The sequence below is a fragment of the Thermobia domestica genome, chromosome 1 (assembly GCF_964235325.1).
Source record: "Thermobia domestica chromosome 1, izTheDome1.hap1.1, whole genome shotgun sequence".
Classification (NCBI taxonomy): domain Eukaryota; kingdom Metazoa; phylum Arthropoda; class Insecta; order Zygentoma; family Lepismatidae; genus Thermobia; species Thermobia domestica.
In genome coordinates this window covers 279,809,660-279,835,795 of record NC_137454.1, presented here as the reverse complement: position 1 = coordinate 279,835,795, position 26,136 = coordinate 279,809,660, and the positions used below count along the sequence as shown (strand labels likewise).

The 26,136-nt window shown below is 37.5% G+C and overlaps 1 protein-coding gene across 6 annotated transcripts in view; it reads right to left on the bottom strand.

Annotated features, from left to right (window-relative positions):
* LOC145661112 (extracellular matrix organizing protein FRAS1-like) overlaps positions 1-26,136 on the bottom strand; it is a 3,375,101-nt gene that overhangs the window by 1,135,871 nt on the left and 2,213,094 nt on the right. For all 6 annotated transcript variants that reach the window (XM_081726561.1, XM_081726566.1, XM_081726573.1 and 3 more), the window contains one exon: positions 13,356-13,508. In XM_081726561.1, the coding sequence (XP_081582687.1) occupies positions 13,356-13,508 (153 nt within the window). The remainder of the gene's footprint in view (positions 1-13,355; positions 13,509-26,136) is intronic.

The following is a 26,136-nucleotide window of genomic DNA, read 5'->3' as shown; positions in this document are numbered from 1 at the left end:
TTGTTGTCCGTCCATCCTTCTCTCTGGTCAGCTGGTCGTCCAAGTCTTTGTGAGTTAAGGGTTTACGGAACCCGGGCAGGAAAACTCTTTACCGGATTATCTATGGCAACTGATAGCTACAACGTTAGCTAAGTCAAAGTGCTCTCTAAGTTAGAGCAAGGTAAACTTCTCGTAAATTCGGAATCGTGGCTTGTGCTCCTACATGTAGACTCGTCTCTCATACGATCCGGACGACCTCTTCCAAAAGTTTCACGATCGTTTTTTCAGCATCCCTTCCGGGTTCATATCCTGGATCATTGACTGTTTCTTCTGTCTCTACTAAAAGTGCATACTCATAGATTAACCAAAGGTGAGGTGATGATAGGAATGTGGACGGGGAAGCAATTTGTTGTTTTTATTAATTAAGAAATTAGAAGTGTAGGAAAGAAATGACAGACAGTAAGATAACTTCTTAGTAGGAAAAGCAAATAAACTTAGAAAAAATCGGAAAGAGATTCAACATTAAATGAACGATATGCTTTTTACTGCATAGAATTTTAAAATAAAATGTCCCAAAGTCCAAAAATAAAATGTTTCATTATGTGTCCAAATACACATATCTTCACAATACAATAATATAAAATGCTGTGGAAAATATGAAAGCAGCACTTTGCAACAATTTCATTACTACCAGAATTGGCAACAACTTAATTATTGCTTTGACTCTATTGAATCAATTTACAATTCTATGAATCTTTAGTAATTATACTCTCTGTTAGCTACTCTGAACAATTATTCTTAATAAGAAATGCGTTACCACCTAGCGAGTATCGAATAAATGCGCGCAAATTGCTCTGCATAAGTATAGGTAGAAAAATAAAACATGCTTATATCGCTGAAAACATTGCCATTACATAAAAATAAGTGCCGGATTCATGTTCTGGGGGTCAAAATACATAAAATATATCAAGAAATAATAAGCAAAATTTGGTATACCAGTGAATTTAATGAAAATCCTCGTATTTTGCATACTTGATACTCCTTATTCTTCTGGGGTCAAAAGTACATAATGCGGAATTCTCCGGTCCACTGATACATATTCTGCTATATATGCCTCTATTCCATATTCGAGTAATTCATTTGTTAAATCACCTAAAAAGTCGCCAGTTGGAATTGAGGCCTATTCCGGAAGAAGGGCACATAGACCGTTTCCGTGAATGGAGAAAATGAACCTTAAAGATTTTATCAGAGCATATAACGATAACATATGCTCTGATAAAATCTTTAAGGTTCATTTTCTCCATTCACGGAAACGGTCTATGTGCCCTTCTTCCGGAATAGGCCTCAATTGTGCTTTCACCAGGTTTTTGAGTATAAATTACTGGATCAGTATCAAAATATTTTTGTAGCTGTTCTAAATACTTGTACAATTCCAATTTAACTTGTGCTGTTGTGTATGTGGCTATGACAAGGTTTACTGCTGGTAGTGAAACAGGGACTTCGTCTATGTATTGCCATTATACATATAGTATGTCATCATTTACTGGAAATATTTGATAAATGCCTATATCATTTGATGTTAATTTATCATTTAATTCCTTGGGTTCACTACTGATGCTTACATGACCCATGTTTTCCAGCTGACCAAATTTTTGATCTTTCATCCACTTTCATGTAACATTCGTGATTAGGTGGTACTATAGTATAACAAATGTTGCAATACGTTTCTCCACATATGTGAGATCCTTTTTCCTTCACCACATAAATTTTCAAACACTGTGCACAACGTTACACAATTGAACATAAAGGCTTCCCATTTTGATAAAGAGCTGCCTTGTGATAATCATAGCAAGTTTGACCATAAAATTCTCGATTACGATCATTGCATGTAATACAACCTTTTCTAAAGTCACATGGTGGCTTCTGATGACATCGGATGCATATTTCTTATGACAACTTTCGCAATAATACTTGCAGCTAAAACATGCTGTCAAGCTTTCAAATACGTTGTAATGATTATCTATGAAAAGAAAATTTAAAGATGTTCTCTCGTTATCGGTAGTCCTTCGAACATAACATCACTTCCTGAAAATCCGCTAGACACTGGGATTTTATGATCCTTTAAATGTTCTTGAAATTTACGAGAACTGACTTAGGTCTACACCAGCAGCTTCACAAAGACCTTCTGCTTGCTTTTCTATTGCATATTGATTTTGATTATTATATCTACTGTATTCGGTTTTGATTTCTTCGCTTGTGCTTTTTAATCCTACGGCAACAATTGAATTTGCTAAACATCTTGTACCTTTGTTCTTAATTGTGATAATACTCCGTTTTGCCTTTAAATATACATTGCTACTAATAGCATGTTGTTTCAACGACCTTGTCCTTTTGGCATGCGTACATGATGGAAGTTCACGATGCAATCTTCGTTTATAAGAAAAGCCGAATTCCCTTGGAGTATTTTTTCATAACTCAGCCATAACACTTCTGCTCAGAGTTTTTTAGCTTCTCTAAATGATAACCAGAGAACTCTGAATGATAATGGACGATGTCCTTCTCTTTCATTTGTGATTGTTATTCGTACGTAATCATATTGGTCCACATTACGTAAAAAATAATCTATTAGAGCCTGTAAACTTGTTTCAAATGCAGTAAAAGGCTTTTCATCTGCACACACGGGAGCTAAACGGATTCTTAGCATTGTACCATCCATATTATACCTTCTGTACTGTCTTCTACGTTCTTCTATTATATTAAATCTAATATTATCATGATTACGACTATTATTTGCAAATCCCACTTGTACACTTGCGTTTCGTTCTGCTGTAAATTCACATAGCAAACCATTCATTCACTTCTCTATTTCGTTTAATCAACTTCTATTTCTTCATGTTAAATATTAGCCTCTGCTAGTATTTCCATAAAAGATGGATATATTTTTTCTTCTTTTCCAGGATTTGGAAATAAATCGTTAAGCAAATTCTGTAGTTCACTTTCGTAAAACTCTTCTTCCTCATTATAATCCTTTTCTGTTATCTGTGAGAACGTTAGATTTAGTATCTCTTTCTCATTTGCCCTCTCTTCACTTTTTTATTCTTCTTTTTGCAACCACGTCTTTATTTATCTAAACAATCGACGGCGTTGCTGTCTTCCTCCTTTTCTTTTTCATCATCTTCTGTTAACATCTTACTTTCATTTTCTATTATATCTAGTAATATTTCATATTTTTCTTCTTCTTCTTTATCTTCTTCAAAATGTGGAAATAATTCATCAAGCCGAATTTGTATTTCTTTCAGGTAAAATTCTTCTCTTCTGAATTCTTTTCTTCCCCATTACTATCATCTTTTATTATTTGTGAGAATATTAAAATTTTTAACTCTTCATCGGATGTCATTTCTTCTTGTTCTTCTTGTAACCACTTTTTAATTTTCTGTATACAGGACAGAATGCTTCTTCCTGTGTTCTTGTGCTATCATGCCACTACCTTCATTTTCTAATAATTCCTTATTTTTCTCTTCTTTTCTTGTTTTACAGCTTCGTTTACTATCTCTCCTTTTTTCTATTTCAATTTCATTTACTGCATCTCTTTCTTCTTCTTCTGCTTAAGGAGGCGCGGTGGCTCAGTGATAGAGCGTTCACCGGTGCTTGGGGTCTTTGGTTTGATCCCAGCTCGCGCCGTGTGGACTTTCTAGTGGACAGACACCGTGCTCGTGCGTTTTCTCGGGGTTCTCCCGTTTCCTCCAACTTTCTTCATTCCACCATTTCATTCATTTCTCATAATCACCTCTTTTTTAGCCTAACCGGCATAATCGTGGGACGTAAAACTTAAAGATTTCATTTAATTTTTCTTCGGCAATTATATATGTTGATAATCTTACTTCATTATTTTTTCACTTCTTCCTTATGTTCCATTCTTCTTATTCCTATTATCTTTCTCTTGTTCTTCCTGATGGACTCCTTCCTTTTTCTCATTATCATCAGTTTCTTCTTCTACCCCGAATACATCATCTATTTCCATTAGAAGATTTTGCATCCCTTTATTTCGCACTCTTCTTGTTCCTTTTCTTCTTCTTCTTCTATGTATCCAATAAAGTCTTTAATATTTTTAATACTTCTTGCGTAGTCTTCTTGTTTTCCATTTATTTCCCTATATGTACATATGCATTTAAAAACGATATTTCCCTATATGTATATAAGTATTTCCCTATATGGATATTTCCCTATATGTGTATAAGTATCTAAAAAAGGAATAACAATAACAATAAAGATAAGGGAAAAAGAGTAAACACTCATCTTTGTTTGTTTGTATTCAACCTAAAATAAAAAATAAATTCCTCTCGTTACCTATAAACACATTCCAAATAGTCTTGTTCTTGATGAACCTTTTTCTTTCAAATTTTAGAAAATTGACTTTAAATTAACGATTTTGCAAAACTTCCCTTTGTTCTAAGCCTAAACGGAAACATGATAGCAGAAACTTTCGGAAAGTGCTGCTATTTTCACTGCTAGCTTCTCACTTTAGATAGTGAATATTTACAACGAAGGGGGGGGGGAGCGTGCACGTGCACCCTCCCTAAATCCGGCCCTATATACATATATTTCAAAATAGTTATAAAACACTATATATACATAAGATAAAGGTAAGACAGAACCTTATGATGTCGAGGAAATGAAAGTATACCCTGAAACTAATTTACTTAGTCGTGACCCATCCAGTATCACAAGTGTACTAAAAATATTTTATTTTTATTTCTGCGTTAATGAACTTTTTTCGTATTCGTAAGATCGACACGTGAGAGAAACAAGTGTACTTTCACACTTTGCTTCAAGTGTGTTTTCTGATGGACAAACACTTTGTGTGTGGTTTTTCTACTTATTTTTCCGTTTCGGAATTTTCGTTTCCACCCAATACCCTGTGGCGATGCTACATGACCCCTAGATTGACTAATATAGTTATATTAATTATTTTATGGAAGCAGTGGCTCATCATAGAATGTTCATCTTTGGTGCGTGAGTTTCCTGGTTCAATCCCAGCATGCATCAAACGGATTCGAGCAAACACTATATGCAAGGGATTCTACATTTTACAATTTAGTTCATCAATATTCTTACCGTATCCCTAAGTTTCAAAGCATAATCGTTAAAACATATTCATTTGACACTAATATCAGTCATTGTACATGTCTCGAAAACCCCTATGTTGGGGCTGTTCCTTAACTCATGTGTATATTGTAATATCCCATGTGAAGTTGTTTACAAACAAGTCCACGCATCAAGTGTTTATAAACACTACTACGTGCTTCATCAAGAGGAACTTCCACCAGGGGACCTGCAATCACCTGCAGACGACGTTTAGCCCCTCCCACGGAGCAGAAGACGAAATTGGAGCAGCAGCGCCACCGCTACCCAAGGGACGCTATAAATTGCACAGAAGAATCCAGCTCAGTACCGAACTGGCCACCTGGAGCTCTAACCAGGTTAAAAATAGGGTATCCGTAGCTGGCGGAGAAAAATAAGCGAGTCATTTAGGCGTTCTATCCCCATTGGTTGAATTTAGTCGCGAACATCTTATACGGTTGGATTACTTACCTCATCTAGGTGAAGGAAACAACCGTCGAATTATTTTTACACCTCCACGGAGGTTGGCACACCACATTGATATTATCCGTTGACGACCTTGCTATTTCTCTTGGCTAAACGATTTATTATGTTACTCTCTTTTTCGGAGGGTAGCTTATATTTTTGGCATATCATCTTCACTCATCATCTCAGCTCCTATGATGGCTACGTCCAACCCAGTCATCTCGAAAAAGAAAACTAGAATACCAACGAAGATGGTCAGCAGATCTCAATACCGGCCTGAGGACTTTCTTGTCAGACTGGGGCGGCCCACCACCTCCGGCGCTACTGCCAAGCCACGATCATCCTCGACTAACCGGTCAGGACTGACGTTCCATCCCTTGCTCCACCGCAGGACGACAATGCCATGGACTTTACCCTGGTTACTACACCCAAGCGACGTCGCTCGTCCTTGGAGTCCACACTGAGCCAACAACATTCATCAGACTTCCCTGCTTTACCAATGAGCAACAGATTTGAGCTTCTCTCTACTCTCACAGCTGACGGGTCTCCTGTGATAGAGCCACAACCCAAATCCACCAAAGAGATGAAACCACCTCCTATTTACATTTATGGCATCCAAAAGACTTACAACTTTACCAAAAGCCTTTCCAAGACCCTCAGAGAATCGCCTCAGGTTCGGCATAACAAAGAACGTATCGTAATTCAGGTATCTTCTAGGGACGACTTCACAACTATAAAAAACTACTGCGAACAGACGGAAACTGAATACGCTACTGGCATCGCCAAAAGTGACCGACCCCTAAAGGTTGACGTTCGCAAATTACCCATTGATACAGACGTCTTTGATCTTCAGTCTGAATTAGTCACCTTAGGCTTTAAGCCACTCACGATTCATCAAATGTCTCGTCGGGGTCCCACTCGTGGAGATAGGGTTCTCATGCCCCTTTTTCTCATCTCTCTCGAGAAAACTCCAAACATACAGGAGATCTACAACATATCAGCATTGCTTCATTATAAAGTTACATTTGAGCCGTATCGGACGCCGAGTGTTCTGCAGTGTTACCGCTGCCAACGCCTTCATCATTCACAAGACACTTGCAAAGCTCAACCTAAGTGTGTAAAGTGTGGGCAGTCATTTTACGAAAGCCTGTGCCAAACCAGATGCATCCACGCCAGCAACCTGTGCAAACTGCGGAGGGGACCATCCAGCCAATTATCGCGGTTGTCCCGTCTTTCCCTCCTACTCAGATGCTCTCAAGAAATCAACTCCTTCTGGCCGTAGCTCCGGTCCTAATGTATCAACTTCACTGGATAATAAGGCACCTCGCAGCAACCGTCCTCCACCACCAAATCAGGATGCGCCGTCTACGTCCAGCACACAAGATAGTGCGTCTACACCATCCGCCAATGACTTTAATCTCCATTCACTCCTCACTTACATCAGAACCTTCAACTTTGGCCGCATTCTCCCTCATCTCAAGAAAGGATTTACTAGACTTCGGGAAGCCACGGATCCTGCGTCTAAGGCTGCTGTCGTCATAGAGACATTTGCTGGCATGATTGCTGATGGCTGCTTCTAACCAACTACACATTCATCACACTATAACTGTTGTAACCTGGAATGCAGATGGTCTTACCAACCAGAAGCGTCTCCTAATTCGTTTCCTAGCTGAACATCAGGTAGATATCATACTTATACAGGAAACTCACTTCACTGCCCAGGTTACACACTGGAGACTGCCCAACTACCAATTATTTCGCCTCGATCGAGTTCAACGACGGAAAGGAGGGTTACTGATTGCCCTGAAACGAAGTTTCAAGGCTAGACAACTCCTTTTATCCCCGTTACACACACTAGAAGCCCTTGCTATAGAAGTCTTCCTCCCCGGGATTCCTCTCATATTGGTCACGGGCTACCGTTCTCCAGCACATGACTTAGATCCCAATGATTTCGACGCTATCTCGACTTTGGGCACCAAAATCATATTGGCAGGGGACTTCAATGCCAAACATGGGGAATGGCATTCCAGACGTTCCAACGAAAACGGACGAATATTACACCGGTATCTGCACACCTCTCCATTCATCGCCTATGGGCCACCTGATCCAACTCACCATCCTAAAGCAGGTGGAGAACCGGATGTGCTGGACATAGTTCTAAGCAAAGATACCATCTTAGCTACACGTCCTTACGTGATCTCAGCACTGGACTCAGATAATGATCCGGTCCTTTTCAAAATTTCGCATCGTCATATCTCCCGTCCTGCACCCGCTCATATCTCCCGAACTACGAACTGGGATGACTATAAACAGGAATTAAACTCTTTGCTCGACATAGTCGCTCGTCCAAATTCTCCTGCGGAAATTGATCAGGCGGTCGCCCATCTCACACTTGCTCTACGTACGGCTGACTCCCTCAGCACATCAATAATTCCTGACCCGCAGTCCGGTCCACACTGTGACTCTCTATTACTTCGTATTTATATTCATCTCAAACGCTGGGCTCGAAGTACTTGGCAGCGCACCAGACATCCACTCTACAAAACGCTATGGAACACCTTAATCCGCAAAATAAAGACCATCACTAGACGACAAACCCAGCAGTACTGGGAGACACTATTTCGTGGGGTCACACTTAATGACAATAAAATTTGGCAGTATTCCCGCCTTTTCCAGCGCTGAGAGACTTCTCGTCAAATTCAAATACTGCAAGGTCCGCATGGGGTCATACATGACGACCAAGTGCAAGCAGACCTATTTGCAGCATCTCTAGAGCGCCAGTTTACACCTAATGCGACTCCTGTTGTTCCTCACATTCGGCAGGACGTTCGGGTCACTATGCGCATGCTCCATTTTCAGCCACTACTTCCCCTGCTTGAGGTCGTAACATCAAGGGAAGTTGAGCGTCAAATTTGTCACTTGCCCAACAACAAAGCGCCTGGAGTTGATCAGATCCGCCCGGAACTACTGAAACATGGGACACGGAAGCTACTCCTCTATCTTGCTGCTTTATTTACAGGCATCCTTCAGGTTTGCTACTTTCCCCGTGCTTGGAAAGAAGCGAAAGTCATTCGTCTCCCTAAACCTGGTAAAAATCCGACTCTCCCAGAAAACTATAGACCAATTAGCCTGTTATCTCATGTGAGCAAACTCTTCGAACGAGTGCTTGTCGCCCGACTTCACGAGCACGTCACCACTTTAGATATACTCCCCCACCATCAATTTGGTTTTCGTGCTAACCACAGCACAACAAGCCAATTAGTGAGGGTAGTCGACCACCTGACTACCTCTTTTAATCGACGACAATATGTTATGGGTGTATACCTTGATATCTCGAAGGCGTTTGATAAAGTGTGGTTACCAGGCCTCATTTATAAACTTCGCTTACAAGGCTTCTCTTTACCTTATCTCAAACTCCTCACTTCATACCTCTTTCATCGCTTTTTCCATGTCTCTGTGGGACAGGCCAAGTCTGCTCCCAAACCAATTCAAGCTGGTGTGCCTCAAGGCGCGGTTCTTTCGCCTCTGCTTTACACCTTATACACCGCAGACTTACCCATTGTGCCACACTGTTTTCCTGCAACATACGCCGATGACACTGCTTTATTCACGAACAGCAGCAATCTTCGTCTTTCCTACCACTACATGCAGCGCCAACTCAATGTCTTTCAACGTTGGGCTACCATCTGGCGCCAAAAAAATCAACGCGGATAAGAGCGTTGCAGTTTGTTATAGCAAAAGACGCAGCAGAGCCATGCATCGTTTATGCTATGACAACATTGAAGTTCCGCACCGTCTGCATGCTAAATACTTGGGAGTTATATTAGATCGAGTCCTTACTTTTGGTCTTCATATCAGGGACATTAAACACCGAGCCCTTCGAAAATTGTCTGCTCTCTATACTATTCTGCGTTGCAGTGCCTTAAGTCATGAAACAAGACTCCACGTCTTTAAAATGGTAATTTTGTCCACAATCACCTACGTATGTCCTGCATGGCAACATGCGGTACTCAGTCACTTGCGCACGGTCGAGATTGTGCAAACCAGGGCAGCTCGTATCATAACAGGCCATGACCGATATACGCGTAATCGTCAACTTTTAGAGGACTTAAACATATATCCTATCCGGGACGTGTTACATCAACACCATACTCGTTTTTGGGTCAACCTCCCCCGCCACGTCAACCCCGCTATAGCAGCCATTGCCACAGCGCATACACACTGACGAACTTACAGGACGCCACGGTTGTAGCATAACTCTTTACCCACACTCTCCCCCTCACTGCGACAGTTGCAGCTGAAGGTCACATGACGTCGTCGTATCTCATATTCTAACTCACCCCCACAGGTCTAATCATTTTCTTTTCTATAGCTGTCATCGAGTCAGGGACTTTTGTCCGATACTCGACACAAAATCACACTTTCAAGCTAAGCTAAGCTAAGCTCAGTACCAGTTCTCTGGTGACCCTCCTCTAGTCTGCTACGGGACTCTTGGAGTAACCTAACCCCAGGCCTCGAGTCTGCTACGGGACTACGCCTATCGTATCTCCTGGCTTAGCCTGCTACGGGGCTCTGTCTGGGAATCCCAACTTCAGCCGCTTAGCCTGCTACGGGCTCTATTGGCAACTTAACCTGCCTTTGCTTGCTACGGAGCATTGGTTCCTTAACTCCACTCTTCTTAGCCTGCTACGGGGCTCTGTTGAAGAACCTGTCTGCGACCACTCGGTCAAAGACTACCTTTTACTTACCTTTTGAAATAGAGATCAGATTGTATAGTATATTTGTACAAATACTTTATAGTGGATTTTATAATAAAACTGGTAGTGGGAGTTCGATTCCGGACGCTCTTTTTATTAACAGCTCTACCTCTTCCTTATATATGAGACAAAAATACACAAAGTTTTACAATATAAATTTTAAAGTTAACGTGAACTTGAGTTTCACCATTAATCTCAGCGACCACGAAAACTATGGATTAGCCGTTTTGGATTATTATTATTATTTTACATATCACGCTATCCCTAGTCCCAACGGTAGTCGAATGGGATGAATGCGAATGGAGTTTCATTACTGATCTCAGCGACCGCGAGAACTATGAATTCAACAGTAATATCAGTCATTTTTCTACAACTGTATCACGGAGTACTCCCGTTTCCTCTCACTTTCTTTCACCATCATTCACTTGCTTTAATCATTGTGTTCTTTAGCGAAAGGACATATATAATCACGGGACGTTATATCAGCACAAACTTACTTGCAATAGATCAAACTAAGGACACTATACAATAGATCTAAGCGCTCTAGTCTATCACTGAGCCACCATGATCTTAAGCTAAAAAATAAACTTGACCTACATCTGTTCTCTGCTTTCCCCCCTGAAACTCAACGAAATGGTGCTATTAGAAGTAGATATTCAACATAAAATGGTTACATCAACTATTTATAACATTATTGACTTCCACTTAGCGTAAAAGGGCATATTTGTGGGACATTAAACTGAATGATTTCATCTCTCTCTCTCTCTCTTACGGGGCACGGTGTCTCAATGATAGAGAGTGCTTACCTCTGGTGTTTAGGGTCATTGCTTCGATCTCCGAGCGAGTAAACTTATGGAGGACAACATGGTATCCGTGAATTTTCTCGGGGTACTCTCTTTCCACATTGTATTCCATCATCATTCACTTGCCTTAATCATGTGTCCCCTTAGCGTAAAGGGAATATTTGTGGGGCGTTAAAATGAGAGACTTCATCAGTCTCTCTTACGGAGCAAGGTATCTGATTGATAGAGTGTGCTTACCTTTGGTGATTCGGATCACTTGTTCGATCATTCTATTTATGTAACATGAACTTGAATTTACAATTGAGTTCAGCGACCTCGAAAACTGTGGATTTGACACTAATATCGATCATTTTTGAATTATTTTTTACGTCTTGACACCCCACCCCGGGAAACCACCCAAACCCACAATCAAATGCACTGAATGCGATTGGAGTTTCACCATTAATCTCAGCGACTACGAAAACTATGGATTTGACACTAATATCGACCGTTTTGCAGTATTATTTTTTACATGTTTTGATAACCCACCCTCTATTAGGGGTGTTCCTTAACTCATGAGGATAAATTTGGAAGAAACGTGAACTCGAGTTTACCCAAATGTTGAAAAAAAAACGCTTCATCTAGATCTGAGACTCTGATCAAATTTTCATAACTTTCGGTTCACTTATCTGGTCCCCAGGCGGCATACAGACAAACAGACAGACAGACTTTTATTTTATTTATATTACATAAGAACAGGGAGACTGTTGTTCAATGTTAGAACATTCATGTTTGGTACGTGAGGTGCCAGAAACAAAAAACTGAGTTTGTGCAGGGGTTTTGCCTAATGCTTTCAGCTTAATATTATCTATCATTTGATATTATCAAAGCTAAAACACAAAAATGAAATGAAGTCTTTAAGTTTTACGTCCCACGGTTATGCCGGTTAGGCTAAAGGAGACGGTGATGATGAGATATGAGTGAAATGGTGGAATGAAGAAAGTGGGAGGAAACGGGAGAACCCCGAGAAAACCCATTCACGGTGTTTGTCCACCACAAAGCTAAAACACACAAACACACACAGCTTCATTCATATTATTATTTTTAACATACAACAAGTGATGCGTCTTTTCGTTTAGCGGTCACCCGAACTTATCTGGTTTCAGACATCTCTCCAGACGTTAGCTCACACGCCAGCTGAGAACGGATTTTATTATCAATGAAATATGAAACAACAACAAAACTCAATCAGGTACTCAGTAGTCTTATATTGTATTCTTGTAACTGCACAACGTTCGTATGTATACTTATGTCTTTCTTTTTAATTCAATGTCATTCATTCATTATGTAATGTACTTATCATTCTGTGATGTACAACAAAGAGAAGGACTTTTTTCATGAACAATCGTACGATCATTATTTTTTGATACATGTCTGAGTAAATCGTTTGTTCGAATCCAGTACACGTATTATTACGATATATGATGATAAGTTTAATCATGAAACGTAAGACTTACCTATTTTAATATACAGTTACAGAAACAAATTCTCTTTCAGTTATAGTTGAATGAGCGCATTTAAACACACTTGAGCACTTCTCATTGAAGACTACACTCACATATTTCCTATACAAGTTTCAAACACACACACACATATCATGTGAAGCAGTATCTTCGACAAAAAGTGACTTTGTCAAAAAAAAAAAAAAAATGTAACAAAAATCGAGACTCATTACTTTTGTCAAAGAAGAATAATCATGAAACGCCATAACCTCTTAGCAACAAATCAATTTCACGTGGGATCCTAAGGCTAAATTCGATAGAGTCTGACAAACCTCTACCATGATACCTAGTGCGTGGCAACCTAAGGTCAAATTCGAAGGCCTTTGGCAACAAACCAGTTCCCATGAGAACTTCCAGTCTTAGACAGTTACAGGCGTCTCTAAGAGTATGTACGGGTCTTACCACTTAGCAACACACAGCCTTAGGCCGGTCCTAAGGGTCAAAGGTCAAAATCTGCCATAATAAGAGATATGTACTTCGATATACATACGAAAGATACAGTCACGAGCAAAAGGGTAAAACAAGCTCAGGAATTAAAGTTAATTTTAACAATCTGGCTGGTCCAATATTTAAACATCTTTTCGATTCTTTACACCTGGGTGTTTAAGATTTTGAGTGATTTTATGTCTTTACCCCCTCGAAGAGAATAAGGAAAAAGAACAAAAACATAAACGTAATCCAATACTTACTGTCGGTGTGCTTATTGGCGTGTCTACTCCTTGTATTTTGTACAAAGAATTGCTAGAGTCGGATACAGTTAGAAAAGCCTCATCCTTCAACACTTTAGAACCATCGTGATGATAAAACACATTACCTTCATATATATCAAGCATGGTGAACCTCTGAAAGAATAAAATTATTAATGTTAAAAACTTTATGAGAAGAAATTGATGTACTAAGCGTACAGCAAATATATGTAATTTATATTTTTCACTTCAGACAACTAGCACCCCGAGCAAAAGTAGCACTTTTATAATTGACTTCATTTATCACACAACAACGATAAATTTTGAACTAGAACATAATGAACTTGCATTTGTATCAAACTTCTTGATTATTCAATCTATATTACAAATATTTTTTCCAGTTGTTTATATCGGTTGTTTGCATGTTGTAACGTTTTGTATTCGTGTTTACATACGATCTTCTACCACTGTGAAACATATTCGTGTTACCACCCATCCGCTCCATAAGTGTTACTCTGTTTTTTATAAATAAAACGCAACATAATGCATACAAAGTGTAATAAATTTTAATTCTACATTATAAAATCTCCAAAAGTAATCACCTAAGTTGGTTATTTGTCTTAAATAGTGTTAGTATTTATGCGGGCTGAGACGAGAGATATCGGCAGGGCCCTTTGACAGTTTCATGATACAATATCAAAAATAAAACTATCGACCGCAGGATATCATCAAGAAAATATAGAATTGTTTCCGAATTCAACAATATTTTTGTTTGCAAATGGTAATTTTACATAAAGTTGCTTAACATAGGCAGTATCCCAGATAATCAAGAATAATAGAGTAGAGTACTTGGTCTTTGAGAATATTTGCTAAATTTTTGCTTTTCTTTAGAATAGGTTTTGTAAATTTTATTTTAAATATTTCTTCAAGATGACTTCTGAATGTTAAATTGTATGAAGCTAAAAACTGAACACTGGCTAATATATACAAGAAAACACTCACAAATAAACGAGTCGCACGTATCACAAATCTGACAAGTGGTAGGTATGACAGTGAAACTAAAAAGACATTACAATGACAGTGGGTAGATGAAGAATTACGATTGGTAGACAAGAGCATTCCACGATTAAATATCAAGGAATAAGGAGTCGCTCTTATACAATGTGATGTGGTGAAGTAAGGAAGCACTGGAGTAACGTGGAAAAGATCTGCCAAAAACAGATCGTGAAGAAGTTCATGATTCTGAAGGAGTTCTATCTGTACAGGAGAAATATCTGTACAGGAGAGGATTGAGAACGGTTCACTATGTTCAATATACCTTGTTTCAGAATATAACGAGATGTTTTCAATAGCTCTACTCTTTGCGATTCATCTACAACAAAATCACTCTATTCGGAATTGTTCTTATCTTGAACAGTGTAGTGGGCTTGCTAACCACCGTTTGAGACACTTAAATATGTGTACAAGCTACATCCCTGACATGTGCTATGGCAAATTAGGGTAACATTTGATAAGTGAAAATTAATATCTAGTTGAAAAGTAAGTGACATATACAGACGACGCAATAAGTTGCAAACTTGGGTAGGAAAGTGCCATGCTTCTATCACCTCCAATAAATAACCATGATCCCAAGCTAAGCTTTTTCAAAATCTATAGTGAAGGCACCTGCTCTTACTTTTCGAACCAAACCAATTTAAATACGTCGTGTAAGGATCTCAAAGTGTATGGGAAATTATGAAAGGGTGGATAGAAGATTGGTATGGATTAATGTATCGCATCAGAGAACCTTTCAAACATTTTGCCATGGTTTCGGTAAATAACTTGAGATTGACTGTAAGACCAATATAGTCCAAAAATCGCGTACAGTTTGTTGGGATTGAGATGTTTTCGGGATTAATATGAAAATCGCTACATTGCTGACAAAACCGGCTCCACTTAAATACATATTAAACAGTAAGCTAGAGATGGGGCCCAATCACTCCCAGTAATGCTGCTAGAATTTATGGGGCAATCTTTCTATATCTGGAGTTCCGGTTTTCTTAGCCTCTCGAAGGACTTCATAAATATTTACAATGGTAAGGTGTTGGGTGAGCTGGGCTGCATCGTGTAGAGAAAGCATATGTGGGAGACAAAAGGAACTGAAACGCATAGGAAATTGTTGTATACATTGAAAATTTGTAGGCATAAATGTTATAAATATTTCCATGCTAGTTAACTACGGCTTCAAATATAGCACATTACGCACTACAAAGTTCTTAATAAACTTTTAGAAGTCATATCCAGTGGTGCTATTCAGGCGGTTTGCACCGGTTTGGGCGAACCGATTGTTACAATATTTCGAGTTCGCAGAACCCTTTTTTATGCCGAGATAAACCTACATACACACATACATACACACACACCACAACTCATTTTCAGAATTTGGAAATTAAACCATGCAGATCGTTTGTTCACGACTGTTCTAATAAAATTTTCGTTTGTTCAGGACCTAATAAAAAATTTATACCATAAACAAAATAGGCGGTGGGCAGGGGCGGCCGAAAAAATTGCAGGGGGCTTTTTTTATGGGTTCTATATTACGTCTGGTATTTAATATACATGGTCTGCTATATTACGTATACATTTTCGTGGGCCAAGGGGGCCGAGCCCCAACCTCCCCTCCCCTTCGGGCTCGTATGGCGGTGGCAACTTCACGTAGCAGAATCCATTTTCGGCAATCGAAAATAAACCATGTAGATAAGATTTCTATATCTTTTGTATTTCTAAAAGCATAGCACGTGTGTGCATTGCAAAAGGGAGACCCGAAGAGCTTGTACATTTCGCATCAAAAAAAAATTGCGACAGCTAACACCATGCAGTTAGGCCACCGAATATACACCTTCTTATCCCACAATCTTATCAGGTAAAGTCACCCCCTCTGTCCCTAGCTTTCTTCTCTCCCATAGTAAAATTAGCTAACAACATGAGCGAAATTCTAATTTCAAAGTAGACAAATCTTAGTTTCCATAAAATGAAATAACAAAACCGAGACGAAACAAGGTTCGTAAGTTGATGTAGGGAGAAACTGAAACACACACAATGATAAATTGAAACTAATGTATGTCTATTACACAGAGATTCAGAAATGAGGCAGAGAGAGAGAGAGAGAGAAAGAGAGAGAGAAAGAGACAGAGAGACAGAGAAAAGGAGATAACAAAAAGAAGAGGAAGAACAGATAAAACTGTGGAATTCAAACGTAGTAAGGAAAGAACCTAACATTATAAAGTTACCTTTCCAGAATCCAACAGTAATATAGAAATAACGTTTGTTTTTACATATTTTTTCAGAACTATTCGAATATATAGAGGATGTTTTAAACATTCATTATGTTACTTTCATAATGGATAGCATACTCGATTTCAAGTAGAACTGTCCGAGACACTTCTAGGATAATGCCAGAAGTTTAATACACATGCTTTGTTTCCGCGTGGTTCGATTGCAAATTCGGTAGTGTTCATTGGACGTACTGACCCAAAATACATTCTAATATATCCGATAGATAGCGTTGGTCATATCCTCCATTTCAGACTAATGCAAACTGAAAACTACGAAACGAAAAGAAAAAGAAAGAAAGAAAGAAAGAGAATATTGAAGAATGCTATTTTACTGTTAACCCTTTTGCTGGCAAAATGACTTGCGTTGTTCAGAAAAAATACGGCATAATAGTTGTAAAATAAGACATAATAGCACACTTTATTTACATGTTTTATTTAGACAAGGCTGTGACGTGATGTATCCCATAGGATACATTGCGAAGAATATGTAATCACAAAGTAACCAAAAATATTCAAAACACTATGTATCCCAAAGTATACATTGCCAAGAAAAGGGTTAAATTTCTATCAGAAATACTCTATATTAAAAGTCCAAACTGTATCGTAATGAAAAGTTACATATGCTCGAAAGGAAAAGTTTATGCTTCTGAGAAATATAGCTTGTCTCAATTTTCAACGTGAATAAAACACATTGAATTATAGGATAGAAACAAATTTTGTGTCTTACTAGTATAAGTAAAATTTTGTTTTTAAATAACTAAACAGGTTTTCTGAAGATTTATCTGTTCGTAACATCCAGCATTGATTTCATCTTTTTCGAAAGTAACATATTTTGCACAGATAGAATGAACACGCTAAGAGCTCAAGCGGATAATATTAGTAAAGTTATAGATCACCAGTGGATTGACGATTGAAATGCTTAGTGACACGGTAATTCGACGGAGACTGGGTAACTCAGATTATAAAAAGGAGATTTTACTTATTCCCTTGCGTTTAATCAGTAATTCTGTCAGAGATGACCAGGACTGGAGATGTTATCTCCAGAGCACGAAAAACACGACGTGGAAGTTCTGAGTTAATTAGATTCTCTAGACCAGGTATATCGGGCTCTTGCTCCGTTTTAACTTTGGAACATGAAGTGCGTATGTGGGGGGGGGGGTAGAAGTGAAAGATACAAAGACAGGATAGGAGAACGTCAAGAAAGAGAGAGAGAGGGACGAACAAAAATATAAAACATACTTATCCTTACAGTGTATGATGTAGAACGCACACAATGTTTACCCGAACTATAGCCAGTGATGCCTTGTAAGTTCTGCATCAGAAGATGAATCTCTGTTTGCAGTCATTATTTTATGCGAAAAAATCACACTACCTGATTGGGAATAAAACCAATGTTTCTCATTTGGAAGTCTAGTACGTTACCACTACACCACCAATTTCTTTAGCCAAACTTTGTTTAACAAGTGGTGTAGTTGTTCTTTCTGAGAACGATGACACGAAAAGTATATATTGCAAATCAATGATGTCTTTGGAATGTCCTGGTAATTCCCTTGCCCTTTCCCAACTAAAATTCGTAAATCGTTTCTATCATGATTCAGGTGTTTGCTTCCAGATTCTTATGTACTGCTTATCTAGGATGATAAGTCGATTCTTTACAAACACTTTGTAAAAAAACTAAGTTTGGCGTGAACAAGATTTGAACCTGTTAGATCATTGTATTGTTCATAATGTGACGCTGGATCCAAAAATATGGTTACATTGCTCTTTATTGAAGGAATTGAAAAGATCATTTTGAATTAATATGCATTTTAAAAGATCTTTTTCTCTCTTGCCTTGCTGCAAGCTAGTAACAGAGAAAGGAAGTACGTAAAACTTTCTGAAGGTGACTGATGTTGCTATTGCTGCGCAATTTTGTAGGAAGTTTACTTGTCGAAGATTACTCATAATCTTCATACAGGATACATTAATCATGATTTTGGCAACGTGACGCCGCATTAATAAGCGGAAATTGGTTAAATAGTTAAGAATCTATGGATAAATCTACAAATCATGCTATTGAATTCTTCCGGCTGTGACAGTACACGTGTATATATGTGTCACGCCACGTATGTTGGGTGCGGCAGTCTCTAAGAGCCAATCAGAATGCAAAAGAGCAATAAGTTTCCATATTTGTGGAGATGATAGAACGGGTGCACTGACGGATATAAGGCTTGGGTGTGTGCCTCGAAAAAATATATAAAAGGACTTCAAGGTCTCAAACGGGTGTTCAGAAGTTCAGAAGTTCCGAGGTCCAGAGGTGCATAGGTTCGAGACGTCGGTTGTGAGCAGACAGAATCATCGTCAAAGTTTCTAAGAGCTACAAGAATACTACCATAAGGCATGTATAAGCCCTTGTTGCATCATAAAATTCAAGTTTAGAGATGTCATGCGGTACTTGAAAATGATTTGTCTACCTACCGTAAAACTTTCCAGGATAAGAACTGTTGTCGCATATAAGTATATCATCTTCTATCTCGAATAACTTAAATATTTGAATAACTTGCCTGTTAATCAATCTATATTAAAATATATAACTATCAAATAAACCATCAGATACCAAATAACTCTTGTGAATTTCTCAATTAAATGTTGTATATTACAATTTTAGTTACGTAATAAACTTACTTTTTATAAATAATGTTGTCATTCCCCTAGATTAAACCACTTTTTCCCATGAAAATCATGGGTAATTTAGGTATACTTCTTTCGTGACACCCGCTAAGATATAGCGTGAACAGTTCTCAATAAAATGTGGAAATTAACGAGCTAAGTAAACAGAAAGAGACCTGCACATCGTCACAATAAGGCCATTACTTTACCCCTACACTATCATGCCACGTAAAATTGGAAGCCAAATATTACTTACTTTTGCACTGATCTTTGGAGCGAACCGGCTTCTTCCTGTAACGTTATTTGCACCAAAGTGCACAGCGAAATTCATTTATTCGACGGCCTAGAGAGAAAATAGTGCCCACTAATAAAGGAAAAACATACAATCGACGAAAAAAGAGAAATAAAACATATTTTGCAGTAATTTCACAGTGCAAGTTCAAAAGTACGCAAATAATAATAATAATAATAATAATAATAATAATAATAATAATAATAATAATAATAACCTATATTATAAAATTGAAAGTAACTATTTTTCTTTCTCCTAATCTCTTGAACCACCCGACTGATCTCGATCAAATTTTCAATATTGATAAGGTTCGGGCTTGGGAAGGTTTCTTTATCATTTCATTTTAACGGGGAACTTAGGGGAAGGAGGAGGGGAGGAAGGTTGATATATAAAAATGAATGAAACGTAATAACTCTTGAACCACCAGACCGATCTCTATAAAACTTTCAACATAGATAAAGTTCGGATCTTTGACGATTTTTATCATTTCAGTTTGACGATGCAACGTAGGGGACGAAGAGAGGGAGATATATCTTTAAAAAACTGAAAGTTAAAGTGACTGTCTTTGTGACTTCATCACTCTTGAACAACCCGACCGATCTCGATTAAATTTTCAATATAGATGAGGTTGGGGGCTAAGATGGTATTTGTTTATTTACTTTGACGACATAACTAAGGATTGAGAGAGGGTGGAGTTAAAACATAAATAGAAATTGATAAGTCGTGAAACTATGGATCAATCTCGATCTAATTTTTAATATACGTGAGGTTTGGGCCTGAGATGATTTTTGTCATTTCACTTTCACGGGAGAACTTGGGAAGAGGAATGGGAGAGGGTAATATATAAAAATAAATAAAACTTAATAACTCTGGAACCTCGAAACCAATGTCGATCAAATTTTCAACCTAGATGAAGTTCGAACCTGAGATGGTTTCTGTCACATCACATTAACGGTGTAGCATAAGAGAATGGAAAGAGGAGTGACATTTAAAAAAGAACGAAAAATGTCCGGTATTAGCGGCGAATCTTTAATTTTGGGAGTTGCTGAGATTAACAGTAAAACATCTGATGCTATTTAAATCCGAATTCAGCTCCCCAACTTGGAGGATGGGGAGACAAATAAAAATGATCCATATAACCAATATCAGTGTCGAATTTATAGTTTTCTGGCTCGCTGAGATGAACAGATGCCGTGCCCCACAACATAGGGTGGGGAGGAGATCTATAAAACTCATCGAAAATGACAGATATCAAACAGCGCTTTAGTAATACTGAGGTGACTGAGTAACGGAACATATTACTATTTTTTCTCAATTTAACCCAACGAACCGAGTAATTGATGATAATAGTAATAATAATAATAGTAATAATAATAATAATAATAATAATAATAATAATAATAATAATAATAATAATAATAATAATAATAATAATAATAATAATAACAATAATAATAATCATAGACAACTATACTGTGAATGTGATCATTTATTATTATTATTATTATTATTATTATTATTATTATTATTATTTGCGTACTTTTGAACTTGCGCGGCAAAATTACTGCAAAATATGTTTTATTTCTCTCTTTTTTGCTGGGTTGTATGTTTTTCCTTTATTAGTGGGCACTAATTTCTCTCTAGGCGTCGAATAAATGAGTTTCGTTGTTCACTTTGGTTCGTTCTAAAGATCAGACTAAAGTAAGTAATATTTGTAAGTAATAACTGGGTTTGTCGGCGTCGTGTTTTTCGAGCTCTGGAGATAACATCTCCAGTCTTGGTCATCTCCGGCAGAAATACTGTTTAAACGCAAGGGAATAAGTAAAATCTCTTTTTTATCCTCTGGGTTACCGAGTTTCAGTCGAATTACCGGGTCCCTAAGGATTTCAATTCTCGATCCAGTGGTGGTCTATAATCTAACCAACATCATCCCACTTACACAATAATCCGTTTGAGCTCTTAGCGTGTTCATTCTATCTGTGCAAATTACGTTATTTCCGGAAGTGATTAAATCAATGCTGAGTGTTCGGAACAGATAAATCTTCAGAAAAGACTAGAAAATAGTAACCTCTTTGCTTATTTGAAAACAAAATTTTATTTATACTAGTTCGACACAAAATTTGTTTCCATCCTATAATTCAAAGAGTTTTATTCACGTTTATGCTACCTCTATTAGGAGCATAATCTTTTTCTTTCGAACATTTGTAACTTTTAATTACGATAAAGTTTGGAGTTTTAATATGGAGTATTTCTGATAGAAATTTAATAGTAAAATAGCATTCTTCAGTTTTCTCTTTCTTTCTTTCTTTCTTTCTTTTTTTTCCTATCATTTTTTTGTTCAGTTTGCATTAGTATTCTGAAATGAAGGATATGAGCAACGCTATCTATTGGGTATATTAGAATGTATTTTGGATCAGAACGTCCAATGAACACTACCGAATTTGCGATCGAACCACGCGGAAACAAAACATGTGTGTTGAACTTTTGACATTATCCTAGAAGTGTCTCGGACAGTTCTACTTGAAATTGAGTATGCTATCCATTATGAAAGTGACATAATGAATGTTTAAAACATCCTCTATATATTCGAATGTTCTGAAAAAATATGTAAAAATAAACGTTATTTCTATATTACTGTTGAATTTCTGGAAAGGGAACTTTATAATGTTAGGTTCTTTTCTTACTACGTTTGAATTCCACAGTTTTATCTGTTCTTCCTATTCTTTTTGTTCTTCTCTCCTCTTCTCTGACTCTCTATCTCATTTCTGAATCTCTGTGTAATATTAATTCATTTGTTTCTATTTTTCATTGTGTGTGTTTCAGTTTCTCCCTACATCAACGTATGAATCTTGTTTCGTCTCGGGTTTTTTATTTCGTTTTATGGAAATTAATACTTGTGCAGTTTGAAATTAGAATTGCGCTCATGTTGTTAGCTAATTTTAGTATGGGAGTGAATAGTGTTCTAAATAGAAAAAAAAAACGTTCGTATTTTTTCAGAAATGTACCCTTTTTTTTAGAAAAAAAAAACATTGCATCTCGTTTTTTTCCTCAATTTCGTTTTTTTTTTTTAAATAGTCATTTGTAATGCATCTTACGTCTATTTAAGTATGAAATATTTTTATGTAGGTATAATCACCGTAAAATGCAACATAAATTAAACGCTAGATACTGATGCGCTACAAATATTTTAGAATTTACAAGAATACCATACCTATTAACAATTCGGGTTTCAGCAGTTTTCATTAATATCAACAAAGAAATAAAAGTAGAAATGAAATTTTGTTTTTTCGTGAAAGCAGGCCTTTAATAAGTAGGAAATATCACAAACAGTATAAAATTCAAATAACTTGCCTAAAGGTAAAAACTAATGCTAATTTGCCTAATAGTATTTTTCTAAATGTCATATATAAATAATTTGTCGACTAGATATATATGATATGCTGAGCCGGTTCTACCATATATGCAACACGTGCATTTGCGTGGAGCGGCAAGTTTGGATGGTCCGGCAAAATCTGTCATAAGTATATTATTTAAATTAAATATTTCTTGTTGGAAACAGACTTCATGATGTTGGTAGTTACATTTACTAAGCTGACCTTCTATTTGAATACTACATTCATAAATTATGTTTAGGTTGCATTAGTTTAAGGCCACATGGACAATGCTAAAGCAAATGGTCGAATAAATCCGAGCACAAATTGCTTGATTGTTGCCAAATGCAAGAATTCAATTCTCGAATAGTAGTGAATATCTGTTCCATTTAGTAAGTTATCACAGTTTTGATATGACAACTAGTCTTGTTTTTGTCAGAAACAAGTTCCTTATCATTGAAGATAGAAACAAGTTTTTTAAAAAAATGTTAAAAGATATAGAACAGAAATCAAGAAATAAAGATAAAAGAGCTAGTTGCACTGGAATTGCAAACTCATACATTGAGATTGAAGCTCGATGGTGAATTCTATAAAAAGGATTACCATCTTTCCTCTGCAGGTGTGTTTGCTTTATCTTTCACTAACATAATAGATTAATATTAAAAAAAAAACAGACACAACGGGATTGCCTTTCTGAGTGCAACTGCACTTACCCTCACCTTTTGTTGTTCATGCTGGAGTAGCATACTTAAAATCACGACTTTTAAGATTCGTTCTTTCTGGAGAAAGGAGGAGGCGGCAAATTATGCCATTGCATGGGTCGACAAATTGATTAGGACCGGCCCTGATGATATGTATATAAAAGACATGAACATAGGATGACACAATTTGAAGTAATGGAGGGTGTTTCAAAATTAATATTAGGGTTTTGAAACTTTGTAGTATCTATTACAATTAACTTCGAATTATAAATATTATATCAAATGAAAGAGTAACTCAAACAGTTTTGTACGCACGCATGTACATGCATTGTTTCTTCTGTCTGCCGTTAGAAAGAGCAAGCTGCAAACATGGAGACTAGAGAGCAGAAAGTTTTTTGTGTTTTTAATAGACTGAATCTGTACAGTGCAACAGTCTGTGTGAAGAATATTAACGAGACGCTTTCAACTACGTCTTTATCGTTTACAGTTGCTACAGGTCTAAAGCCTACAGACTACGGTTTACGTGCCAATTTCGCAAGTAAAATATTGCTGCATAACAATGAAGATTTTGTGGATCGTGTCGTCTTCAGTGACAAATCGACATTTCACCTAAGAGCAAATGTGAACACTCATAATGTTTGTATTGGCCGTCAGCAAATTCTCAGGAGATGGTACACTTGAAACGAGACTCCCCTAAATTGAATGTGGTTTGTGCCATATGCGAAAAGTTTACGGGCCTTTCTCGCCTATCGACTAGATGTGTGCCGTGTGACGAATGAATCTCACATTGAACACTTGTAGCAAAGACTGTTTGAGGTGCTCTTTTACTTGATGCATTGCTTATAATTGTACGTAAAATGTAATAATTACTACGAATACTTAAACCCCCAAAATTCATTTTGAAACATCATGCATTTCTCACCAGCAGTGTTGGAACTAAGATGTAAAAAGGAGAGAAAATTTTCCATATAAAGTTATTGTTTACAACAACGATACTATTATTAGTCGAGACTATAACTACAACAACAACACGAGTTAGTAGTCAAGAAAATTTAATCAAATGTATACTCCGTGGCCCAAGTGGCCAAAGTAGCACACACGGGTGTGTCACTTGTTTAATCCGCTCCTGTGTGGACACTAATTAAGATATCGGGATATTATTCTTGCAAAAAATGGTTGGACTATAGTTTATCATATTAATTTTTTTCTTCTGGCGTCGAATTTCCTTCTCAAATTTCACCCCAGTCAAAAATTCGACAATTTTCTAATTTCGAATTGCCTTTACTTCTTTTTTCTCTGTAGCTTCCTTCGTTGTAGAAAGACCTCCTAAAGACTTGCCAGATAGATACCTCGGATGGATACCTAACTGTTGACATCAATTGGACGGGCCTGCGCGCAGTGTTGCCAATTAGGGAAATTAAAACTTCTCTAAATTTGGGCAAAAAAAATAGTAATTTTTATATATAAATCCGTACCTATACGTCCGAGTGCAAGTCAACTTCGCCAATCGAACATTTGTCCTTACTTAACAAACGCAAGTACAGATCGTTACAATGGGGTAATTAGGGAACGCACGAACAATTCGTATTTAGGTTCTAACCCTTGATTTTTCTAGTTTTTCCCAACTTTTCTGTTTACCGTAATATATTTTTGGTAATTACAAGTTTTTCTCCTTAAATATCGTCATAACACTTGTAGGATATATTAGTGGTGTACCAATGTTTAATTTAAGATAGTTTGCGTCAGTCCGGTAGCAGTGTTACCAGCTATAGATAATTTTAATTCCAGATTTATAGGAAAATTTTGGAAAATTATCTGTTTTGTCTCTATTATTTCCCTCTTGTTGGCTATATCGGACCAAACGTACCAGTATCTGGAAGTCTCGTCTTTGCTCTACACAACGCACTATAGAAAGTTTCAACAGGATAATTAGGGAAAGTACAGTTGAGGTTTATAATAAACCATGTTCTGGAAATGATAAGAAAATGATGAATTTCTGGGGATGCGGCACAGGATCGACACGGCACAGGATCGACACGGCATACGACCGACAATTCAGCTCAGAAACCTGTTTCGGTCCTGTGCCGTGTCGATCCTGTGCCGTTTCGGTCCTATGCCGTGTCGATCCTATGCCGTGTCGATCCTGTGCCGTTTTGCTCTCACGCCGCTGCTCTGAAATAATTTAACTTTTAATCATGTGCCTAAAAAAATAATATTTTTATTATCTGTTTAATCTTTGCTCTTACAAATTATAAACTCCTGTCGATTCTATGCCTGTGCAAGTTATATGCATAGAATACGTACGATCGAAACGGCATAGAGCCGACACGGCATAGGAACGAAACGGCACAGGATCGACACGGCACAGGATCGACACGGCATAGGAACGAAACGGCACAGGATCGACACGGCACAGGATCGACACGGCACAGGATCGACACGGCGCAGGACCGAAAC